The following is a 25,390-nucleotide window of genomic DNA, read 5'->3' as shown; positions in this document are numbered from 1 at the left end:
CATCACGTGGAGCCATCCAACCAGGCCATTTTAGACCAGCCAATCCTCTGATTCCAAGTAGCTGCCCACAGATGGATACATTAGCCCAGCTGTGATTAGTGACACCTGGCCCTGATCAGCAGACACACTCAGTTAAGCCCAACCCAAATTCAAATTCGGAAACCCCATTATTATGAACTAAGTAAATGGTTAATGCCAGAAGCCATTAAGTTTTTGCACGCTTCATTACATAGAAAAAGCTAATTGCTATCGATCCTTCATAATTTTTTACCTGGGAGAGCAAATTTTTACAACACTGCCATCTCTGAGCCAGTGGTACACTTACGACTCTGTAGTCTATGTTTAGTGAGAAATATGAACATTTGTTGTGTAAATATCCTCACCTTAATGGGATTCCTATAGAAAGACTGCTGTCCAGAAGATGGGAATGACATGGCAATAATACGCTCTGGAAGTCAAAAGAGTCATTATTATGAATGTCATTATAGATGTGAAACAATATATGAGAGCTTATTATATATGTAATCAGACTTCTTTTTCATAGAAAAGAACTTTCAGGATTGAGAATGACAGGACTACCTTTCAGATAACCAAGGCAACATATTAAATCATCCAATATAATGACCATTAAACTCACATTGTGTTCCTAGGACTCAACTGGTTCCAGCCATATGTGACAAATTTGTGTTGACCTATAGTGGGAATTTATTTCTTATTTAAACACCAAAGAAAAATGAGAGATCTGGGCTCCAGGAATGGTGGCATTGGTGCTTTCCAGTGCTTCTGACTCAGAAAACTTGAGACCCCTTATTCTCTAGGGTTTGAGGAAGAGAAGAGGACTCTCTGAAATCCTTGCAACACAGGAAAACAACTAGGACTCAAATTCCAAACCAAACAAAGGGAGCCAGCTGGAAATGCGTTCAATTTCCTGTAACCAAGCAGCCCGGATTTGAGAGATCAAAGCAGATTTTCCATTGTCAGGAGTAAACTACAAATATGTTGCACTACCACAGTGGCTCATATCTTCATGGGTAAAGAATGCTTTGAAATAACATGGCTCCTCAAAATAAATAAAGAAACTTTAAAAAGGTCAGGAGGACACCTGGGTGGCTCAGTCAGTTAAGCGCCTGACTCTTGATTTTGGCTTAGGTAATGATCTCACGGTGAGATTGAGCCCCACATCAGGCTCTGGGCAGACAGCATGGTGTCTGCTTGGGATTCTCTCCCTCCCAATCTCTCTCTGTCCCTCCCCCACTCACACATGAACACGCTCTCTCAAAATGAATAAACTTTGAAAGAACATGGCTCAGACAAAACAAGAACAAAATGAACATAATTACACACAAGAAAGATTCGAAGTTAATATAAATAAACAGTTGAACTTTACAAACCAGTAACATAGGTGAGGTCTAAGTCAAATCCATCCTTCTTGTATCGCCGTTTGTTTTCTGAAACCTAAGAGTTTAAAACAATCATTAACTTGCAAAACAAAAATCAATGTAAAATAAAGAATGTTATATAGATATCTACAACCCTTGCCAGTATTTCCTGAAACAAACATTTTCTGAATCATAAGTATGTTTTGGCCACTTACCAGCCTTCTGGCCAGCATTTCAAGATGTTTCTTTTGATGAGCCAGATGGAAAACTCTTATCAGAATAATAAGTCGTAGAGATTGAAATAAAATTGCCAATCTAACAGTAAAAAGATCAATTTTTGCTTTAGAAACAGGATTTTGTCAATATGGACCAAGTCCAGAGGACTTGTTCTTAACCAGGGTGATTTTGCACATACACAACCCCCCACCAAGTCTCCTACCCACCCACTTAGGGAATACTTGGCAATGTCTGGGGATATTTTTCATTATCATACTGTGTGTGAAGGTATGCTACTTGTGTCTAGTGGGCAGAAGCCAGGAATGTTGCTAAACACCAATCAATGCACAGGACAGCCCCTATAACAAAGAACTATCTGGTCCAAACTCTCAATAGTGCTGAGGTTGAGAAACTCTGGTAGAGAGAGAAATAGTTATAAGATAGACTTAGAATTTGTGTACTGAACTTTTGTGGCTTAAGACAAGCATTTGTCAGTCATTTTCCCATCAAAAGAAACTGAGCGTTCTTGTTCACCTTTGTTATTCCCATCCGTAACAGAGGCTCACTACAGCTGCTAACATACATCAGGCAGGCAGCAGACTGAGATACTTCCCAAGTGTACTAGCTCATGTCTCTCCTACCATCAGAAAAAAACATGGCAGAGCACTGATGATTTGAATATGTGCTTTGCTAGCTTGAGTGTGCACATAATTCAGTAGGCCTGGAATGGGGCTGGAGATGTTTTTCCTTTTGCATTTCTGGCAAGTTCTTAGGTGATACTGAGGTTGCCAGAGGACCATACTGGACCCACTTATTTCAAAACAATTCCAAAAGCCTGTCATGTGATATGAAGTTTTGTTGGGACCTGAATTAAAGTCCTGGGTTACTGGAGTGCAGAAAGAAGGTGCTGGACTAATGAGCGAGTCATCCAACATCTATATCCCAATACACATCTCCTTCCTTTTCCTCATTGCCACGGTAGCGAGAGGAAGAAAGGAGGGAAAGCCATCAGTCACTTACACACATTTTAGTTTCCTGATAGCTAAGCAGTTCTAACTTTGCTTCAGCTTTCTTCATTTCAACTATACTGTAAGATTCCACCTCCATGGTGCTACCTATATCACCTTGTTTTCTGTTCTACTTGTTCCTTTTTAGGAGAATCATGATGGGAGTCTCTCAAATGTTGCATATGATCAAACCAATACTCTGGATTACAGGAAAAACCCAGGAATTTCAGGTAAGGAACTTGTGATTGAAACTCAATGGGAATTTCAAAACGTAGAAAAGTTAAATTAGGTACAAGAGGCCAAGTTCCCAGTTTGTTCTTTCGGTGTTCCATGTTCTTTATTCAGCTAAAGGTGCTTAATGTGTACACCCTTCACACTTCCCAATAAACAACCATGCTTTAGTGTCCAAGTATGTGGAAATTTTTCTAAATATTTCAGTTTTGGCAACTTAATTGGCTCATATTCAACACATTCAGACTTAGAAGGATTATACAAATGGAAAGCCACAGAAAGGCACCCCCCCACCCCAGAAAAAAACAAAAGGGAAAAAATGAAAACTTTAAGAGAAATGATTATATGTTTCTTACCTGGGGATATCTTTAAGAACCTTAAGGTCATAGAACATATAAATTATATCAACCAGTAGAGTCACTACAATGATGACAGCATCTAAGCAGTTAAGTATATCAGAAAAATACAGTCGTATCCTGTAGTACAAAACAAAAAACATTAGTTTATGCTCCTTCAAAGAGGAGATAGGGATATTTTAAGAGCACAAATTATTTGACTCATCCCATTAAGAATTTTACTTAATGGATTCTTTAAAATGCATTTACGAGACTAGACTAAGAGGGAAGACATCCAAATTCTATCCTACTTTATACATACAAATGACAAAAGCATCAATGTAGCAACTCAAGTATAGTAAGAGATATGACCAAACCACTGAACAAGAGGCAAGCATTGCTTTCACATATTGGACAAGAAAAGTGGGATATTTGGCAGTCCTGCTGAGCAACAGAAGCCAAATTTGTCACGGCCTTAGAGCCACTTGGCTGTCATGAGTGTAAAAGAGGAGTTTGTGAGAGAGAGATGGGCCCCCTAATTTGGCCTGTAAACTCATCATCTGGCTTTCCAGCCACAGTAGAATCCCAATGGGCTAGTGGCCTCCACTGTGCAAAGCTGAATTTCCATCCACTTTGCTTTCCTCCCCAATACTGGCTCCCTTCAGGCAAGGACACGATGTCCCAGGGAAACCTCCTTCCAATTCTGAGGTAACCAGGCTCTGAGTAATCTGGAGGTAAAAAGTCCTCCCCTAAAGTGTGAGTATAGCAGGTCAGCAGGAGAGGAGACAAGCAGGCTTCTAAAATGCTCTGGATGAAATGAGGCTGGGGAATTAGTCCCTGCCTCCCACAGCTGACATGACCAGGCTTGGTTCACTTGATCCACCTTTCCATAAAGCCAGCAAGTAGAGAAAAACAGCTGCTGCCTCACCACCAAGCCTTGTTGATGGGATGAACATGCTTCGGAGCTCTTGTGTAACTTTTTGGGTGGGGGGAAACTTTATAACTTATCTTTTTCTTTATTTTGATTCAAGTTAGTTAGCATATAGTGTGGTATTGGTTTCTAGAGTAGAATCCAGGGATTCTTCACTTACACATAACATCCGGTACTCATCCCAACAAGTGCCCTCCTTAATGCTCATCACCCACTTAGCCCATCCCCCCACCCACCTCCCCTCCCACAAACCCTCAGTTTGTTCTCTCTAGTTAAGAGTCTCTCATGGTTCGCCTCCCTCTGTTTTTATCTTATTTTATTTTTCCTTCCTTTCCCACATGTTCATCCGGCTTGTTTCTTAAATTTTACATACGAGTGAAATCATGTATTTGTCTTTCTGATTGACTTCTTTCACTTAGCATAATACAGTGTAGTTCCATTCACGTTTTTGCAAATGGCAAGATTTCGTTTTTTGTCATGGCTGAGTAATACGCCATCGTGTATATATCTATACCACATCTTTGTCCATTTATCAGTCAATGGACATTTGGGCTCTTTCCATACTTTGGTTATTGTTGATAGCACTGCTAGAAACACTGAGGTGCATGTGTTTTGAATCAGCATCTTTGTGTCTTTGGGATAAATACCTGGTAGTGCAATTGCTGAGTCATAGGGTGGTTCTATTTTTAACTTTTTGAGGAAACTCCATACTGTTTTCTGGAATGGCTGCACCAGTTTGCCTTTCCAGCAACAGTGCAAAAGTGTTCCTTGTTCTGCATTCTTGCCAACATCTGTTGTTTCCTGAGTTGTCACTTTTAGCCATTCTGACAGGTGTGAGGTGGTATCTCATTGGAGTTTTGATTTGCATTTCCCTGATGATGAGTGATGTGGAGCATCTTTTCATGTGTCTGTTAGCCACCTGGATGTCTTTTTTGGAAAATTGTCTATTCATGTCCTCTGCCCATTTCGTCACTGGATTATTTGGTTTTTGGGCGTTGAGTTTGATTCTCACATACCTTAACTTAAATTTTTATTTTAACTGAGGTAGGGGTTGTTCAGACCTATTATTTAGTATTTAATACACTGTCAGCTTTTATTTAGATTCAACTCTCAGGGAGAGTTTACATTTGTACTTCACACACATATTCCTTTTAATAATGTGCATGTAGGGGCGCCTGGGTGGCTCAGTTGGTTGAGTGACCGACTTCAACTCAGGTCATGATCTCACGGTTTGTAAGTTCGAGCCCCACATCGGACTCTGTGCTGACAGCTCAGAGCCTGGAACCTGCTTCGGATTCTGTGTCTCCCTCTCTCTCTCTGCCCCTCCCCCGCTCATGCTCTGTCTCAGAAATAAATAAACATTAAAAAATAATTTAAAAAATAATGTACATGTAGACACATCAGCTGCCTGGCTCTATTTTGCAAACCCTTTAAGCTTTACCTGTTGAAGGAACTATCCATAATAAGTTGCTGGAAACTAGAGTATCAGTTGCAACAATAATATTAAAGCCCACTCTAGTAGAAATTGAGATTTGGATTGTTTTCTCGTGGACCATGTGGACCATGCCTCCTCTTTAACAAAGAGGAACACATTCACATTTGGTTGGGTTGACTTGGTAATTATTTTGGGATGCTTCTCAGAGCAGTACAAAACAGCTTTATAATAGGTAAAAAAAATCAGTGAAACTTACCCTTCTACATATACTCGAAGAAGAACATCCAAGACAAAAAATAAAGAAATAGCTAAAGAAATTAAATGAATTTCCGCAGGAATATATATTGCGTTTTTAGTGACAAGCAGGTCTGTAATGACGAGGGACATATCCACAAAGATAAGCAAAATTCCAAATATTCTACAACAGATAAACAGAATAAAGATTAAATGGTTTTCACTCCTAAAGTTAGACTATATTTAGGTCAATGATCTGATAACAAAATGTAATTTAGGATTAAATTATCCACTGGTAGGGAATACTGTGTTGCCTTAAAATATCAAAAAAAACTACTAAGTTTTCGCCCAATGGAAGCAGTTATTAGAGAATTAAAATCTCCCCCACACCATTTCATGTTATCATGTCCTTTTATAAAAGACATATCAGACTAACCCTCCAAGATAGCACAGGCAACCTGAATTAAAATTACACGTCTCCACTTGTGAACTCTTCTTAAAATCTGAGAATTTTTTAAGGGGTTTCTACCAATTTCTCATAAAAAATAAAACCACATTCATACTGATTAACTTTTACAAATTTAGCAATAAAAACCAAGTGAAAGCATGACTAACATAACCTTAAAAGACCTCTTTGACCACTACAATGTTTTATCAGTGAGATTTTCAATAAGTATATGATTATATATTAATAGATGCTTCTAGCACAGTGCTAGGCACATGAGAAGGAATCATACTATATACATGATTAAACTCTAAAGTACCTCCTAAGCCTTCCTCTCATATATTCTAAACACATTCTTCATAAACTGAGTACACTACTTGTATAATCTATGAAGATACATTCATTAGCCTTCAAAATACTTTTTAAAAATTACAATGCAAATTAAAATATTATAAATTTAAAAGGAAGCAAGTATATTGTGTGACTCTGTATCATAGCATGAAATAAATCTTACTATCATGTAGAGAAGAAGCCTGAGTAAAATGGTCCCAGAATTAAGGAGTATTTCTAGACAAATAAAGTGTCTAATAAAAACACTTAAAGAATTTTTAAAAGCATGCTTCATTATTTTTACTTTTACAGGTAGAAAAAACATACTAATATGTTACTATTAGGCTTAGGTAAATACCATTTCTTTGAATTTCTCAATGTTCAGCTGAAACTAAAATTTCAATACAAATTATGTTACATAAAATGGGGCACAAGAGCTATTTAGCAACATACTGACAGTGAAAATGTGTTTCCCCCCTCCCAGGTCCTTTATCATTAAAAATATTAAATATTATGCATATTTAATTTCCTCCCTTTCTAGGGTCTCACATACCTGAATGTGAGTGATGATACAAGTGAGTACACAATTCTCTTAATCATGCTGCAACAAAAAGAAGTAAAAATTAAATTCCAGAGTCTTCAAATTTATCACAGATTTCTTCTAATATGGAATATGAATTTAGCCAATAAAAAAGGATTCTAGAAACATAGTTTTAAAAGAAAGTTCTTCAGAAGTTGCATAACAAAATGCTGTTTACTAGGATTTTCATTGTTCTGCTTCATGATTTCTAAGTTTTCATATGTGGAATAAATTCAAATAAAACTCTAAACTGTGTTTAGTAGTATTTCCCTTGCCTGCAAAGCCCCAATCCCAATTTTATGGTAATATTAAGTTGGGGTCATCAACTAAAGCAAGATAATGTAGAGACAGAAAGGCGTGGTAGAGAGATAGGCATTCCAGCTCTCCCATAGATGAGCTGAGGGATCCTGTGCAAGTTATCAAACCTTGGCCAGGTCTGTTTCCACAGCAGCCAAATAAAGGACTTCAGGGATAGGTAGGGAATAAATGATACTCTTGTCCTATAATGTTCATCTCTTGAAAAAAGATATCCCATAACACAACAGTTAATCATTAATGAGAATCACATTGGGGGTGCAAGTGCACTTTGGAGATAAAGAATTTTAGTAAGATATATTTCAAAGGAGAAACACCCTAGAGATTGGGCTCCTTCCATTAATAGGAGGAGGAGAGCCTATTTGATGGGGCCTTCAAGTTATGCTTCATTTTACTCTATGGCTGGAGATAAGGTAGCCACTGGGGAGCAATTTATTGCCCTGCAGATGCCTACAATGTGGGACCCAAACTCCACTCCGGTGGCATCATTGTCAAAGCAGTGTTCATAGCCTGTACCCAAGACTGAACTAAACAATGGAGTGAACATATGCTGAATAGAACTGGGCACTCCCAAAATTGGCCACAGATGAATGGCAAAGCAGAGATAGAAGAGCTTCCTCCTTTCTGCAAATTTTCCCTCCTCCACCTGCATCCACCACCTCTGCCCAGGCTTAGGAAGCTCAGGATAATGTGGATGTGTGCCTGATTGGCCAAAAGAGGTGAATTGCATAGAGGTTGCCATTTTCTTAAAACATGCCCTTCTGATCCCACACAGACCGGATCTCTGGGTAGTGAAGAAATATTATGATAAACTGGAACTTGCTTGACAAAGTGACTACACAGAACCATGCCTGACAGAATCATGAGGCACAAAGGGGATGCTTTAACTCCCCTACCTCTTTCAGGGCTTCCCCAAACTACTTCAAGTAAATATACAATTGAGATTTTTAAAAAAAGAGCATGTTAAGTGTATAGCTTTAAACAACATGTGTGGAGTTTGCAGGGAAAGAACTGTAACTCAGTAATTCTATAGGAAAACTGTTCACATTTGAAGGAGAAGCACTGTTCATATTTGAAAGGAACAGAAAAACACCCCCCAACATGCCACAGTTCAAAACATAGCAGGCATGCGTCTCTCCTAAAAACAATTACTCAAAGAAGTGCTCAACTGAGCGATGAATCAAAATGAAGAACTCAGGAATAAGGAAGATACCTCACAGGGAAAACGTGTTAAGCAATCATAAAAATTCAGAACTAAGTCTAAATAATCATTGTTAGTGTTGCATGTGGCAATGTAAACAAATGATTCTAAAACCAAGGATAAATAACATGAAATTCTCCATAATAGCATGGCTTTAATATTGCAGGTTATCTAGAGACTTCTAGGAAGATGTTGGAGTAGGAGGATACTCAGCTCACCTTGGGCACACCAGGATAGCAGCCACATCAGTGTCACTAACCCAGAAAATGACCCAAAGACTGGCAGGACAGACTTTCCACAGTTCATTATAAAGAGGAGGCCACATTGAAAAAGGGGATGTGGAGTGGAGATGCAGACGGGAACAAAAGTCCTGCTGAGACTAACCACCAACAGGAAGGATCCTGCCTGGAAAAGGGAGAGGAACAGACTCCACAGCAGGTACCCCAGTCATGGGGGGCCTGCACTGGTAAGATGAGTCTCCAAAACATTTGGCTTTGAAAATCAGTGGGGCTTAACTTTGTGAGTTTGTACAACCAGCAGGGCTTAACTCAGAGTACTTTAAAAATCAGTGGGCTTAGTTCTGGGAGAGCCAGAGGGTGATAGGAAACTGAGTCCTTGCCCTTAAAGAGCCAGAACAACAAACAATCCCACCGAGATAAACATAGAAGCATCAGGTTGAAAAACACCTGGGGTACAGTGAATGAGATTTATTTACTAATCTCAGAGTGTGTGCTAGAGAGTAGGGCTCCTTAGTGAGATCCCTGGGAGATCCAGGGAGAGTGGGACCATTTGCCACCCCCCCCCCCCCAGCCTAGATAGCCTGGCACTTGTGGGAACCAGTGGGAACACTCTTCACCTGCCTTGCTAACACTATGCACCTGGCCCTCATGCTCTCCTGTGAATCTGCCACATTCAACATGCCCCACTCAGAGGGGCTCCCTTCAAAGCGGCATTTGCCCTGAGGAGAGGGGAAGAGAACTACACACACCAATTCCACTGCAGTCCCAGCAGTTGAAACTTATAACTGGCAGTACAGAGTGCCCTGTCAACCAATGTACATGTCACCTGAGCAGATGGACTGGGGGCAGGCATCTGATGTGATTGCCATCCCCTCCCACCAATAAAAACTTCCCAGGGGGCAGCACAGGAAGAGAGACCAACAGTTTGGGCCACCGAAGTTCTGGAAGATAAACTGGAGGGAGGCATTTAGATAGTCTGCAGGCCCCACCCACCAACCAAATTTTCTCACAGTACAACACAAGGCGAGTGCCGTGAGTTCACTGTGACTACAGTCCCAGCAAATGGGTTGAAGCCAGGCATCTTTTCTGACTGCTGACACCACTCAACTGCAAGTCCACAGCGGCCCCAGACTGGCCCCTTAACAGCAGAGGAACCACACCCTGCTTACTACAGGCAACATAGGCCATTGTAGCCAACTGGACTGAAAGGAAATGAGGCTTAACCACAAGAGTAGAATGCATGCAATCCACGTAGGAGATACCTATTTTTGGTAAACAGGCACTACGGAACCTCTTATTCATAACACCACTACTTTCAAGGTCAAGAGACATAACTGACTTTCCTGATACATAGAAACAAACACAGTGAGTTAGATAAAGTAAGGGAACAGAGGAATATGTCATAAATGAAAGGACAGGACAAAACTACAGCAAAAGAGCTAAAATGAAACATAGATAAGCAATATGCCTGATAAAAAAGTCAAAGTAATGGTCACAAAGATACTTACTGGAAAAAAAAAAAAGACTGGAGGACCTCAGGGAGAACTGTAAAAAAAGATATAAAATATAACAAAGAACCAATCAGAAGTGAAGAACTCGATAACTGAAATTAAAAAAAAAAAAAACACTAGAGGGAATAAAGAATAGAGGCAGAAGAATGGATTAGCAAGCTGGAAGATAGAATAACAGAAAGCAACCAAGCTTAACAACAACAACACAAAAGAATAAAAATGTGAATAGGTTAAGGGAATCAAGCAAAATCATCAAGCATAGTAACATTCACATTATAGGAATCCCTAAAGGAGAAGAGAGGGACAAGGGGGCAGAAAATTTATTTGAGGATATCATAGTTGAAAACTGCTTATATCTGGGGACAGAAACAGGCACCCAGATCCAGGAGGCACAGAGAGCTCCCAACAAAATTAATACAAAGAATTCCACACCATGACACATAACATTTAAAAAGGCCAAAGGTAGTGATAAAAAGATTTTTTAAAGCAGCAAAGGAAAATAAAGCAGTTACATAAAAAGGAAATCCCATAAGACTATCAGCTGGTTTTTCAGCAGAGACTTTGCAGGGAAGAAGAGAGTAGCATAATATATTCAAAGTGCTGAAAGGAAAAAAACCTACAGTCAAAAATATTCTACCCAGCATGGCTGTCATTCAGAATAGGAGAGAGCAAGAGTTTCCCAGACAAAAGTGAAAGGAGTTCATTACTACTAAGCAAGTCTTACAAGAAATGTTAAAGGAAATTCTTTCAGTGGAGAGAAAAGGCCATTATCAAAAGTAAGAAAATTATGAAAGGAAAAAATTTCACAGGTAAATACAAACAGGTAAATAACTATAGTAGACTAGTTACTTATAAAGCCAGTATGGAGGTTAAAGCAAAAAGCAGCAAAATCAAATATATCTATAAAAATCATTCAAGGGATTCACAAAATAAAAGGATGCAAAGTATGACATCATATACATAAAACACGGGGTGTGTAAAAATTTAGTGCTTTTAGGAAGTGTTCAAACTTAAGCAACCACCAATTTAATATAGACTGCTATGTGCATAAGATGTTATACATGAACCTAATAATCACAAATCAAACAGCTGTAATAGATTATGCAAAAAATAAAGAGAAAGGAATCCAAGGATATCACTAAATGAGACATCAAACCACAAGGGAGAGAGCAAGAGAAGGAACAGAGAAGAACTACAAAAACAACTGTAAAACAAATAAGTACATATACCTATTAATAATTACTTAAAATGTAAATGAACTAAACTTTCCAATAAAAAGACATAGAGTGACTGAATGGATAAAAATATCTATCTATATGCTGCCTACAAGAGACTCATTTCAGATCTAAAGACATACAGATTGAAAGTGAGGGGATGGAAAAACATTTACCATACAAATGGAAGCAAATGGCTGGGATAGCAATACTTACATAAAAAAAGTCTTTAAACAAAGAGACAAAGAGACATAATGATAAAGGGAAAAAACCAGCAAGAAAACATAACTGTATGCACCCAAATATAAATTATGCACTCAACTTGGGAGAACATAAATCCATAAAGCAACTATTAACACATATAAAGCAAGAAATTGAGAGTAATAGCATGATAGTAGGGGACTTTAATACCCCCATTTACATCAATGGACAGATTATCCAGACAGAAAATTAACAAGGAAACTGTGGTTTTTGAATGACTCATTGGATCAGATGGACCTAACACATATATTCAGAACACTCCATCCTAAAACAGCAGAATATACATTCTTTATGAGTGCACATGGAACATTCTCCAGAATAGATAACATGTTAGGCCACAAATCAAATCTCAACAAATTCAAAAGGATTGAAATCATATCATACATCTTTTCCAACCACAATGGTGTGAAACCAGAAATAAATTTTGGATGCAACAAAAGTTGTTCTGAGAGGAAAGATTATAACAATACAGGCCTACCTCAACTACCACAAAATATCTCAAATGAACAACCTAACCTTACACCTAAAGGAACTGGAAAAAGGACAAAGCCCAAAGCCAGTAGAAGGAAAGAAATAATAAAGATTAGAGCAGAAATAAGTGAAATGGAGACTAAAACAAAAACAGTAGAACAGATAAATGAAAGCAGAAGCTGGTTCTTTGAAAAGATCAACAAAATTGGTAAACCTTTAGTCAGACTGAGAGAGAGAGAGAGAGAGAGAGAGAGGGAGGGAGAGGGAGAGAGGGAAAGCAAGAGCAAGAGAGCACACACAAGGGCGAGTGCATGCAAATAAATTCAGAAATGAAGGAGGGAAGAGAATGACCAACACACAAAAATACAATTATAAGAGAATATCATAAAAAATTATATGCAAACAAACTGGACAACCTACAAGAACTGGATAATTACTAGAAACATAACATCCCAAAACTGAATCAGGAAGACATCAAAAATTTGAACAGACCAATTACTAGCATGAAATTGATTCAGTAATCGAAACTACTCCTGATAAACAAAAGCCCAGGACCAGATGGATTTACAGGGGAATTCTATTAAACACTTTTTTAAAAATTTTTTAAATGTTTATTTATTTTTGAGACAGACAGAGACAGAATGTGAGCTGGTTAGGGGCAGAAAGAGAGGGAGACAGAATCTGAAGCAGGCTCCAGGCTCCAAGCTGTCAGCACAGAGCCTGACGTGGGACTCGAACTCACGAGCTGTGAGATCAAGACCTGAGCCAAAGTCGGTTGCTCAACCAACTGAGCCACTCAGGCGTCCCTCTATTAAACATTTAAAGAAGAGTTAATACCTATTCTTCTCAAATTATTCTAAAAATAGAAGAGGAAGGAAAGCTTCCAAATTCATTCTATAAGGTCAGCATTATCCTGATACCAAAACCTGATAAATACACTACAAAAAAAAGAATTAGAGGCCAATATCTTGATGAACACAGATGCAAAATTCCTCAACAAAATGGTAACAAATCAAATCCAACAATGCATTAAAATTTTTTTCACCACAATCAAGTGGGATTTATTCCAGGGATGCAAGAGTGGGCCAATATTCACAAATCAATGTGATACAACATATCAACCAGAGAAAGGATCAAACATATATGGCTATTTCAGTTGATGCAGAAAAGGCACCTGATAAAATACAACATACATTTATGATAAAAACTCAATAAAAGTAGCTTTAGAGGGAACATACCTCAATAAAATAGAGGCCATATATGACAAACCCACAATAACATCATAATCAGTGGTGAAAACTGAGAGCTTTCCCTTTAAGATATAGAACAAGACAAGGATGTCCACTCTCGCCATTTTTATTCAACATGGTACTGAAAGTCCTAGCCACAGCAATCAGACAAGAAAAAAGAAACAAAAGGAATTTAAATTGGTAAAGAGAATATTAGAGTCTCTGCTTACAGATGACCTAAAACTATATATAGAAAAACCCTAAAGACTCCACCAAAACTACTATAACTGATAAAGTCAGTAAAGTCCCACAATACCAAATTAATATACAGAAATCTGTTGCACTTCTATACACTAATAAAGAAGTAGCAGAAAGACAAATTAAGAAAACAATCCCATTTGTAACTGCACCAAAAAGAGTAAACTACCTAGGAATAAACTTACCCAAGGAGATGGAAGACCTGTACTCTGCATACTATCAAACATCGATGAAAAAAGGAAAGCAAACAAATGGAAGCCATTCCATGGTCATGGACTGGGAAAACAAATATTGTTAAAATAGCCATACTACCCAAAGCAATCTACAAATTTAATGTAATCTCTATCAGAGCACCAAAAGCACTTTTCACAGAACTAGAACAAATAATCCTAAAAATTTGTTTGGGACCGCAAGAGACATCAAATAGCCTAATCAGTCTTGACAAACAACAACAAAGTTGGAAGTGTCCTAATCCCAGATATCAAGATACACTACAGAGTTGTAGCAATCACAGCAGTATAGTATTGGGACAAAAACAGACAGGCAAATGGAACAGAACAGAGAGCCCAGAAATAAACCCATGCTTTTATGGCAAATTAATCTACAACCAAGGAGGCAAGCATATACAATGGGGAAAAGATTGTCTCTTTAACAAATGGCGTCAGGAAAACTGGACAGCTACATATAAAGGAGTGAAAGTGGACCACTTTCTTACACCACACACATGAACAAACTCACAACAGATTAAGGGCCTAAATATGAGACCTCAAATTATAAAGTTCAATGAAGAAAACATAGGCAGCAATTTCTTTGAGATCAGCCATAGCAACATTTTTCTATATATGTCACCTAACGTGAGGAAAACCAAAGCAAAATTAAACAACTTGGACAACACCAAAATTAAGAGCTCTTGTAGAGTCAAGGAAACAATCAACCAAATGAAAAGACAACTGTCTGAATGTGAAAGGATATTTGCAAATTACATACCTGAAAAACAGGGTTAGTATCCAAAATATATAAAGAACTTATACAACTCAACACCAAAAAACCCCAAATAGTCCAATTAAAAAATGGGCAGAAGACATTTCTCCAACAAGACATACAGATAGCCAACAGATACATGAAAAGATGCTCAACATCACTTATTATTAGGGAAATGCAAATCAAAACCACAATGACCTATCTCCTCACACCTGTCAGAATTGCTAAAATCAAGCACACACGAAACAGGTGTTGGTGAGGCTGTGGAGAAAAAGGAACCCTCAAGCACTGTAGGTGGCAATACCATCCGGTGCAGCCACTGTGGAAAACAGATGGATGTTCCTCAAAAAGCTAAAAATAGAATTACCATATGATCCATTAATTCTACAACTGAGTATTTACCCAAAAAATATGAATTTGAATGTTTACTGCAACATTATTCACAATAGCCAAATTGTGAAAGCAAGCCAAGTGTCCATTGATAGATGAATGCCTAAAGAAGAGGTGGAATATATACAAAATAGAATATCATTCAGCCATAAAAAATGAAATTTCACCATTTGCAACAACCTGGACAGATCTAGAGAGTATAATGCTAAGTAAAATAAGCCAGAGAAAGACAAATACCAAATGTGGAATTTAAGAGGCAAAACAGGGGCGCCTGGGTGGCTCAGTCGGTTAAGCGACGGACTTCAGCTCAGGTCACGATCTTGCGGTCCGTGAGTTCGAGCCCCGCGTCGGGCTCTGGGCTGATGGCTCAGAGCCTGGAGCCTGCTTCCGATTCTGTGTCTCCCTCTCTCTCTGCCCCTCCCCCGTTCATGCTCTGTCTCTCTCTGTCCCAAAAATAAATAAACGTTAAAAAAAAAATTTAAGAAGCAAAACAAACAAACAGAGACAAGGGGTCCCTGAGTGGCTCAATCGGTTAAGCGTCTGACTTTTGGTTTTGGCTCAGGTCATGATCTCACAGTTTGTGGGCTCAAGCCCTGTACTGGGCTCTGCACTGGCAGTGCAGAGCCCGCTTGGGATTCTTTCTCTCTTTCCCTCTTCCTCTGCCCCTCCCTTGCTCTCTCTCTCTCAAAATAAATAAATAAACCTAAAAAAATTTTTTCAAAGAAATAAAGAGACAAAAAAATCAGACACTTAAATATAGAGAACAAACTGATGGTTATAGATGAGAGGTAGGTGGAGGATGGGTCAAATAGGTGAAGGGGATCAAAAAGTACATTTATCATAACGAGAGCTGAGGAATGTATAGAATTGTTGAATCACTATATTGTACACCTGAAACTAACATGACACTGTATGTTAATTATACTGGAATTAAAAAAAAAAAACTTGTTCCTGCAGCAGTTACTGGTAAAATATCCATGTCCCACCACCTCAAAGCAGTTGCAAACTTCCCTAGGTTTCTTAGGGTATTCGTGTCCATTTATCCCTCACTTGGCTCAAGTGCTTCAGCCCCTTCACAGATTGGTAAAAACGGAATCCCAGTGGGACTGGTCCTCAAAGGAAAGAGAAGCATTCAAGCCAAGGTGGCTGTTAAACAGGTCCAAGCCTTAGGTGTTTGTGTATAGGGACAACCATTTGAATGGATGCAGCCGGTCACCCAGAAGGGGTTTAGATGGAACTTGTAGCGATGGCAAGGGCACAAATGCATACTGTTAGGTTTCCGGTCACAGTTACAGAAAGAAGCTGCAATGTGGTATTGCATTTTAGAACACCTGTGTGCTACTTACCAGGCCTTACAGCAAGCAGAAGACATGACTAAAAGAATCCCAGTGACCATTCGCATTCAGTACCCTAGAGCAGGATGGCTAAAGGATACATTTCAAGAGTCCAAGTCAGGCATTGCCCAAAAATCCAGACTGCAGCCAAAAGGCATGTCTTCTTGCAACAACATAGTACCTTCATAAACATCCCTCTTATTGTAGATCTGTACTCCATTCTTGGCCTTGTGACTCATGTCACCTCTGAAGGACAGCCATTAGCTAGCTGAGGCAGCAAAGCCACCGCAGCTGCCACTCTTTATGCAGAAGGGAGGTGGACCGATCCCTGAGCATGCCTGTACACTGAAGAGTCAACAAGAGGTGATCCCTGCACCTTGACAGCTATTGCCATCCAACCCTCAACTGAAAGTATCTGGAAAGATTCTGGCACTGGACACAGTAGCCCACGGCAGTGGGCTGAATTGCAAACAGCATAGATGGCATTGTGCCATGAGCCTGATTCCACTGTTCTATGAATAGATAGCTGGGAAATCTACAAGGGACCAGCCATTGGCTTCTCCAATGGGAGGCACAGGACTAGATGGTGGCAGGGTGACCACTTTGGGAAACAACATGTAGAACTCCAATGCACATGAGGTAAACGTTACTGTTTACCATGTAGATGCACACACCCCACCTGGTAACCGACAGGCTGATGAATTGGGCTGCATCCACCTCCTAGAGGACATTCCAATGGAAGACACTGACACCTGGCTACACAACATGAGAAATCGAGGACAACAGACGTTGTGGGCCATTGCTAAGAGCTGGGGCTTGCCGCTGCATGACAAAGACATTGCAACCATCTGCCAAGAAGGCCCAACCTGTGCCCAGGATTGACTATGACCTTTACTGAGAGACACCAGACAGATAGTGGGGAGGGGGGCACCCCATTCAGAGATGGAAGATTGACTATATTGGTCCCCTGCCTCTCTCTGATGGCTGCTGTTATATTTTGACATGTGTGACACTTATTCAGGACACCTGCAAGCCAACCCCAGTAAATGTACCACACAGAGGGCCACCATCTGTGGCCTGGAACAGCCGTGTGCTGCATACAGGGTGCCCACTGACCCTGACAGCAATCAAGGCTCCCACTTCAGAGGACATGAAGTGCAAGTGCGGGCAAAAGCTCAAGACGTCCATTGGCATTTCCATCTACCATACAATCCCACCCCAGCTGGCTTGATAGAATGCAGGAGTGGCCTGTTGCAACAACTAACTAGAAACCCATTCACTGGCCTTTTGGACACATCACCTGTCAACAGCTATATGGACATTAAACAAACATGTACATTCCAGTCGACCCAGTGCCTATACTCACGCAAGGGCCTGATGTCACCCTTAGAATATAAGTAGACAGCATGCAGGAAAGATGTTCTTTGCTGCAGGTAGGAACACAAGGGAACCTTTTACTGCCCTTGCCACAAGATCTATTTACAGGGGAACACGTAATTGCCTGTCCCTGGATATGGCAAACAAGTCCACAGTGTTTTGGGTTTTTGGCCCCATAGGGATAGGGATAGAACAGGTCCTAACCACCACCCCATTTCTTCACCCCACTCCACTGAAAACAATGAAAACATCCCTAGGCCTCTCATAAAAAAGGGACACTATCATAATTGCCTTATGGAGCATTGTTTTACCCCCATAACCTTTTCAGATTTGACCCACCTTGTAGCAGAAGGGGAACAAACAATTTGGTACTGCAAACCTGGAGCTAAACTGCAGCCAAGGGTGGGGTTATCTCAGAACACCACCACTTCCTGCATTCTATTAGACAACTGAGACTTTCCTTTTCTGGTGCCTACTCAACAGCTTACTTTTTGCCCTTAGATTCTGCATAAGAAACCTGTTTACTGAGAGGGCCCTGACTACAGCTTTTCTACAGAATAAGACCAACTGTTGGGTGTATAGTGAACTCCCCCTATCAGCGACCGTGGGCCTCCTCTGGGGAATCCAAGCCGCCAACCTCAGCATTTGGGAAGGCTTCTACCCTTGGTGTAACACCTTTAGGGCCCCTACCCGGACTGACCCATATTCGCTAAGTGTTCAGGCTTCCCACCCAGGAAGACACAAAGGACAAAATTTTCCAATTGATATGGGAACAAATAAGACTCTGCCAATGGAATATGCCATTGGGATGGCTTGGGATGATTAACTGCAACCCAGGTGCAAATTATGGGAGTGGCCCCATGGTGCATAGTGAGGCGCAACAGGACCACAAATGCTATAGGTCATAATGTAGGATGGACATGCACACAACAATGCAATTAACACTGTACTCATCACTGCTGATACTTGGCTGTGGAAACAACATGCATCCGTTCCTGTGGGTGCCTTCCTCTCTCTGTGGGGATGGCTCTGGGCATGTGGTACTCATGGCTGTCCCTACTTAACCTATAACTACACTAGGTGCTGCACCTAGGGGTGGCCCTACCTGCCAGGCTGTATACTCACCCAGTTACAGGAGAAGCCTACCAACTGGGAGGTGGTCAGGGCCCGATATAGAACCAACAGATCATCTTGATGGTTCCATCCCCTGTCCACTCTCTTCCCTCTGTGGCCACAACTGACATAAAATGGTGGGTACAGACCTTAGCCAAATGCATGGTTGCCACCTTTAATTCCACGCATAAGGTAATCATCCTCCTTACCGGGGAGGGTTTCCAAATGAGAAAAGTAGTTCTGCAAAGTAGGATGGTTTCTGACATATGTCATCATCAAGGCAGATTGCAGCACGTATATACCTGACTATTCCACATTTCTCAAGCCATGGCTAGTTTAAACACAGATATTAAAGCCATTGATTCCCTGGACACTGGTCTTGTTAGTGCTTGTTTAAATAAAGCACTTGCCTTCTTCCTGGAAAAATGTTTTTTGTAGTTTCTTAGCTATTTGTGTTCTATTATTTGGATGTTGTGGCTTATACTGTTGCTGTGGGATTTGATTGCAGTGCACCTCAGCATACCTGGCCCCAGGAACACCATGGAAGAGAAGCGCGTAAAGAATGTACAGGCCATTCAGGGTGTGCGGGGATGGAGTATATGGTACATGCTGGATAGCTAGTTCATGCAAGCATAACCCAACTGCCTGTTAATCACTGTCTTGAGAATATAGAGATCCCATCCTCCCTCCATATTCCTATCAAGCAGAATATGCAGAAAAAATGCTGTTCAGTGTTCAAAGTCAGGGGCTCTGGGGCACCTCCCTTATAATGAAGGGTGCCCTGGTGGCAGGCCTCGATCTCCTCAAAAACACTGGCCATGCAAGGAAGGGAAGGGCCACTGGTGGCTGTGGATACTTAACTGACTGATCCACCCAGGTGCCCCAAGATTCAGCAATTCTATTCCTCAGTATTAACCAAAGATAAATGAAACTTATGTCTACACAAAGCTTTGCTCACAAATGTTCCTACCACATTATTCGTAACAGGCCCAAACTGGAAATAATACAAATGACCATTAATGACGGAATGGATAAGAAAATATGGTTATATTCAAAGAGTGGAATACAAGTCAGGAACAAAAAGAAACAGACTACTGACACATGTATTAATATGGTTAAATCTCCAATACATTATGCTACATGTAAGAGGCTACAATTCTGCTCAAATCCATTAAATAACATTCTGGAAAAGGTAACACTATAAGGACAGAAAACAGAGCAGTGATTGCCACAGGCTGGGTTGTAGGAGGAGCTGAACACAAAGGGACTTGAGAAATTTTAAGGGCATGTTAGAATCATTCTTATCATGATTATGGTGGTGGTTACATGAATGTATTAGTCAAAACTCACAGAATTGCCACAAAATGCATGAAATTCATCACATATAAGTTGTATCTTAAGTTAAAAAAATGTCTTAGTGTGCTGTAAATTATACTTTAATGTGTGAAAACTAATGTTTTCAACAAGCTAGTAAAATCATGGAATAAAATAGATTCTGGAAGCAACAAGTATGCAAAGATTCATAATATAATAGAAAGGGATTTAAAAATCATTGAAAAAGATAAATTTTTTCAATAAAGGGTTAATTGATTCAACCAAACTCATTGAATGCCTACTATGTGCCATGGAACTGCTTTAGACACTATACAGATAGCAATTAAAATAGAAAAAATTTTATTCCTTTATTGTGCTTGCATTCTTGTTGTGAAGATAGACCATAAATACAGTAAATAAGCAAGTATCATCGTAAGTTATAGGGTGATAAGCACAGTAAAGATAATTAAAATGGGGCAAAGAAAATGGAGGGTGATGCAATTTTGACGTGGGAAAACTAGTAGTCACGTGGGAGAAAAATAGATTCCTACACTTTATACCTTAATGCAAAATAAATTCTGGGAAGATGTTTCATTTAAATGTAGAAAATAATTTCAAAATATAGTAGAAATTTTGGTGTATATATGAAAATCTTGAGTAGATACTTTCTAAGTATGACCCTAAAGGCATGAATCATAAAGTATAGATATATTCTATTGCATGAAAATTATAAGTTTCTGTATAGTGAAAAGCTAGAGAAACTGGGAAAAATTATTTGCCCTATATAGGATATAATAAAGATCGATATATTTAAGTTTTCAATCCAACAACAGAGATAAAAAACACAATTTTAAATGGGCAAAGGTATTTTGCCAATAAAGAAATTCAACTCTATGAAAAAAGTATGTCAAAGAGATGTACATTAGAACAAACATATTTACTAATATTGATAAGATCAAAGATGACTAGTGTGGGTAGGGAGGAAATGCATACCTCTGTATTTTGGTGTAGGAGAGCTTATCAATATCAATAGCCTCATAAGCATTTCTTTTGACACAGAATTCCACTTCTAAGAACTTACCATAAGGAAATGATAACACACAGAGATTTGGTCTCAAATATTTGTCACTTTTTGCAACAGTAAAAGTTGTAAACGATGTCCAGCAATATCTATTTAAGTAAATTATGGCACATCTATGCCATGACAAATTTATTACACAGCTGTTAAAAATGTTAAGGTAAATCAACTCAGCTATTGGCAGAACCTCAGTAAAAATTTTGAAATGTTAAAAATATATAATCAAATGTATATGTGTATTTTATTAACCTGGAAATATATTCATAATACATCACTAAGGAACAAATGTATTTTTAAACACATATAAGCATGGAAAAAATAAACTATTGGGACTACATGAAAATAAAAAGCTCTGCATAGCAAAGGAAACAATCAACAAAACTAAAAGGCAACCTATGGAATGGGAGAAGATGTTTGCAAGTGACATAGCTGATAAAGGGTTAGTATCCAAAATATGCAAAGAACTTCTACAACTCAACACTAAAAAAAACAAGTAATCCAATTTAAAATGGGCAGGAGATATGAACAGACATTTCTCAAAAGACAACATACAGATGGCCAACAGACACTTGAAAACATGCTCAACATCCCAAGGCATCAGGGAGATGAAAATCAATGAGATAATACCTCCCCACTGTCAGAATGGCTGGAATCAATAACACAAACAACAAGTGTTGGTGAGGATGTGGAGAAAAAGGAATGCGTGTGCACTATTGATGGGAATGCAAACTGTACAACCACTCTGGAAAACAGTATGGAGTTTCCTCAAAATATTAAAAAAAAGAACTACACTGTGATCCGGTAATCGCACTATGGGGTATTAGCCCAAAGAATATGGAACACCAATTTGAAAAGATATGTGCACCCCTATGTTTACTGCAGCATTATTTACAATAGCCAAGATATGGAAGCAGCCCAAGGGTCCACTGATAGATGAATGGATAAAGAAGATGTGTATATACATACAACAGAATATTATTCAGCCATAAAAAGAAATGAAATCTTCCCTTTTGCAATGACATGGATGGAGCTAGAGAGTATAATGCTAAGTGAAGTAAGTCACAGAAAGACAAATACCATATGATTTCACTCCTATGTGGAATTTAAGAAACAAACAAAGGGGAACAAAGAGACAAACCAAAAAACAGACTCTTAACTGGATTACCAGAGGACAGGTTGGTGGGAAAATGAATGACCTAGGTGAAGGGGATTAAGAATACACTTATCATGATGAGCACTGAGTAATATATAGAACTGTTCAATCACTATATTGTACACCCGAAATATAACACTGTATGTTAAGTACATTGAAATTAAAAAACTTAATAAAAAACGAATGTAAGCATACCTTATCCATAAACAAAACATGTATAAAGAACCTAAAATAACAGGTTTCAAAAATTAAAAATTACTATTTATGGGTAGATTTATTGCTTGTCTGTATTTTCTGATTTTCCTAATAGAACTTTTGTTGTGTTATTTTTGGCTTTTAGCATACAACTTATTTATGGTGCTTTAGTTTTAAAAACACTTTTACACCTATTATTTACTTTTATTATTAGTTTTTAATTATGTAACACCCAGTAGATAGGTACTGTAAATAGAAATGTACCAGTTTACAGATGGATGATCTAAAGTTTAAAGAGATTTAGTGAGTTGCCAAGTGCCAGGTGAATCTTAGATGCCAAAGCCGAGCATTAATTTCAGCTCCTACTCCAGATCTAATACCACCTCCCTGGCTGAAAACACCAGTGTATCTCACAGGGATTAATGCAAATACCAGTATCTATGCAATAAGTGTTTGCAATTTAAAAAACAAAACAAACAAAACCCCACTTTATTTTGTTTGGAGGAGGTAAGAAGGAAATGCTTGCCTTGCTCAGTCTATTCAAAATTTGCCCCTCTCTTTTTTTCCCCTTTGCGTGTTTTGTTTCTTAAGTTCCACAAAGGAGTGAAATTGTATGGTATTTGTCTTTCTCTAACTGACTTACATTGCTTAGCATTATATTCTAGCTCCATCCAAGTCATTCAAATGGGAAGATTTCATTCTTTTTTATGGCTGAATAATATGAATAATAATGATAATATGAATAATATTCATATTATGTAGGGGTGTGTGTGTGTGTGTGTGTGTGTGTGTATCTTCCACATCTTCCTTATCTATTCATCAATCAATAGGCACTTTGGTTACTTCCATAATTTGGCTATTGTAAATAACACTGCTATAAACACAAGGGTGCATGTATCCATGTGAATTAGTGTTTTTGTATTCTTTGGGTAAATACCCAGTAGAATAATTGCTGGATCATAGGGTAATTCTATTTTTAACTTTTTGAGAAACTTCCATACTGTTTTCCACAGTGGCTGCAAACAGACTTCTAACTGAGGGGAGGTGGGTTACCAGAGGGTAGGAGGATGAATTAAATAGGTGATGGGGACTAGGGGTGCATTTGTCATACTGAGCATAGAGAAATGTATGGAATTGATGGATCATTGTATTGTACACCTGAAACTAATATAACACCATATGTTAACTACAGTGGAATTAAAAACTTAAAAAACTTTGCCTCAGTCCTGGGCAGTCTTATTGCAGAAAATGTATAGCTAATATCAGACCTAAAATTTAATTAAATAGCACAGTTTACTCTTCAGTAATGGCCCATGATAAAAAGTCATAGAAAATGGAAATGAATTCATGGGTAGTCTGGAGTACTATTTGGATTCATTAGTTTCCCCCTTATTTTTCATGTAATCTTTGTCTAGATAGCAAACAAATTCCAGCAGTGACCAGTTAATTTCCTCTTCAGCACTACTCACTCTCCAACATATTGGCACAAACTGCTAAATGGTCAAATAAGTGGCCAAGAGGAAAGCAGAAGAAAAATCTCATGAATATTTCTGCAGTTCCAACACATGTGATTCTAAGAACGTATTGTTACCTTGCCATGGGTACATAGTAAAAATGCCTTCAGGTCAAGTGCAACAGGAAGTAATTACTTTCAGGGAGATTACTCAGAAACAAGTCAAAATTAACAAAATTCCAGTGAGCACGAAGAGGCCTTTAATCAGAAAAGTGTGTTCACTTGTGTTCTGGGTCCCATTTGCTCATAGACAAAATTAACAAAACTGGGAACCAGAATATATCCAGAAAAAAAAAAATGAGAAAGGAACACAACTAAGGAATAAGTAGAATTCTGCAATCCTCTGTTAAGAAGAAACTTTATAATAAAATTAGCGTCTATTCAGAATATTTTCACATTTTTTAACTAGATGAACATTTATTTGTGAATGTGTGAAAATAATTCTTTCAAGCATGGTACTTATCTGCAAATTGAAGTTGAGTCATTGTGTACTCTCCCTCTCAAACATTTTGATACCTTTCCATGGTTCTTCTCTTTTGCCTCAACACAAGCTCTACCTTTGCAAAGATAAGAGATCCACTGATGACCCCCCTCCTCCAAATTTCAAACTGACTTACTCATATGAATTGAGAAAGCCAATGTCTTCATCAGCATCATCATGGAACCTGGAGAGTCGTTCCCTTATACTTTAACCACCAACAAATGCAAAAACATGTCATTAGAAATTTGCTACATGGACGAGCGATGTGAAAATGTATTTGAACAAGAATTCCTTGAATCTAAAGGATATAGTAAACATGACTTAGCTCACTAGATGGTCTAAATTTTTAGGAAGAATTTTAGACTTATTGTCCAAAAAACTGTATTCTCATGGATACTTCCAAATCTCTCTAGTTTTCTCTTCCCCTCCCCCATCCTGTCTCTCCCTCATCCCTACCCTCTACCCCTCTCCTTCCCCTTCCCTCCCCCACCCCCCACTTGGTCTCCTTTCTGTCTTCTGACTCTTTCATCCTCTTTGTCTTTCTTGGGTGTGCGCGCTCGCTCGCTCTCTCTCTCTCTCTCTCTCTCTCTCTCTATATATATATATATGTATGTATGTATATGTATATATATATCACTG

The 25,390-nt window shown here is 38.9% G+C and overlaps 1 protein-coding gene across 1 annotated transcript in view; it reads right to left on the bottom strand.

Annotated features, from left to right (window-relative positions):
- The window catches only part of LOC109266006 (phosphatidylinositol 3,4,5-trisphosphate 3-phosphatase TPTE2-like), a 106,834-nt gene extending 81,883 nt beyond the window's left edge, over positions 1–24,951 (bottom strand). The window contains exons 1-7 of the mRNA XM_019447669.2: positions 24,888–24,951; positions 7,097–7,144; positions 5,791–5,952; positions 3,190–3,309; positions 1,595–1,694; positions 1,392–1,455; positions 384–448 (exon numbers count right to left, since the gene is read on the bottom strand). Of these exons, the coding sequence (XP_019303214.2) occupies positions 384–448; positions 1,392–1,455; positions 1,595–1,694; positions 3,190–3,309; positions 5,791–5,952; positions 7,097–7,143 (558 nt within the window). The 5' untranslated portion in view covers position 7,144; positions 24,888–24,951. The remainder of the gene's footprint in view (positions 1–383; positions 449–1,391; positions 1,456–1,594; positions 1,695–3,189; positions 3,310–5,790; positions 5,953–7,096; positions 7,145–24,887) is intronic.
- Positions 24,952–25,390: the final 439 nt, after the last annotated feature.

Source organism: Panthera pardus, unplaced genomic scaffold, assembly GCF_024362965.1.
Source record: "Panthera pardus isolate Hobbes unplaced genomic scaffold, ASM2436296v1 HiC_scaffold_1, whole genome shotgun sequence".
In the NCBI taxonomy this organism is placed as follows: Eukaryota; Metazoa; Chordata; class Mammalia; order Carnivora; family Felidae; genus Panthera; species Panthera pardus.
Note: the sequence above shows the minus strand (reverse complement) of the source record. Positions and strands in the feature narration are given on the sequence as shown.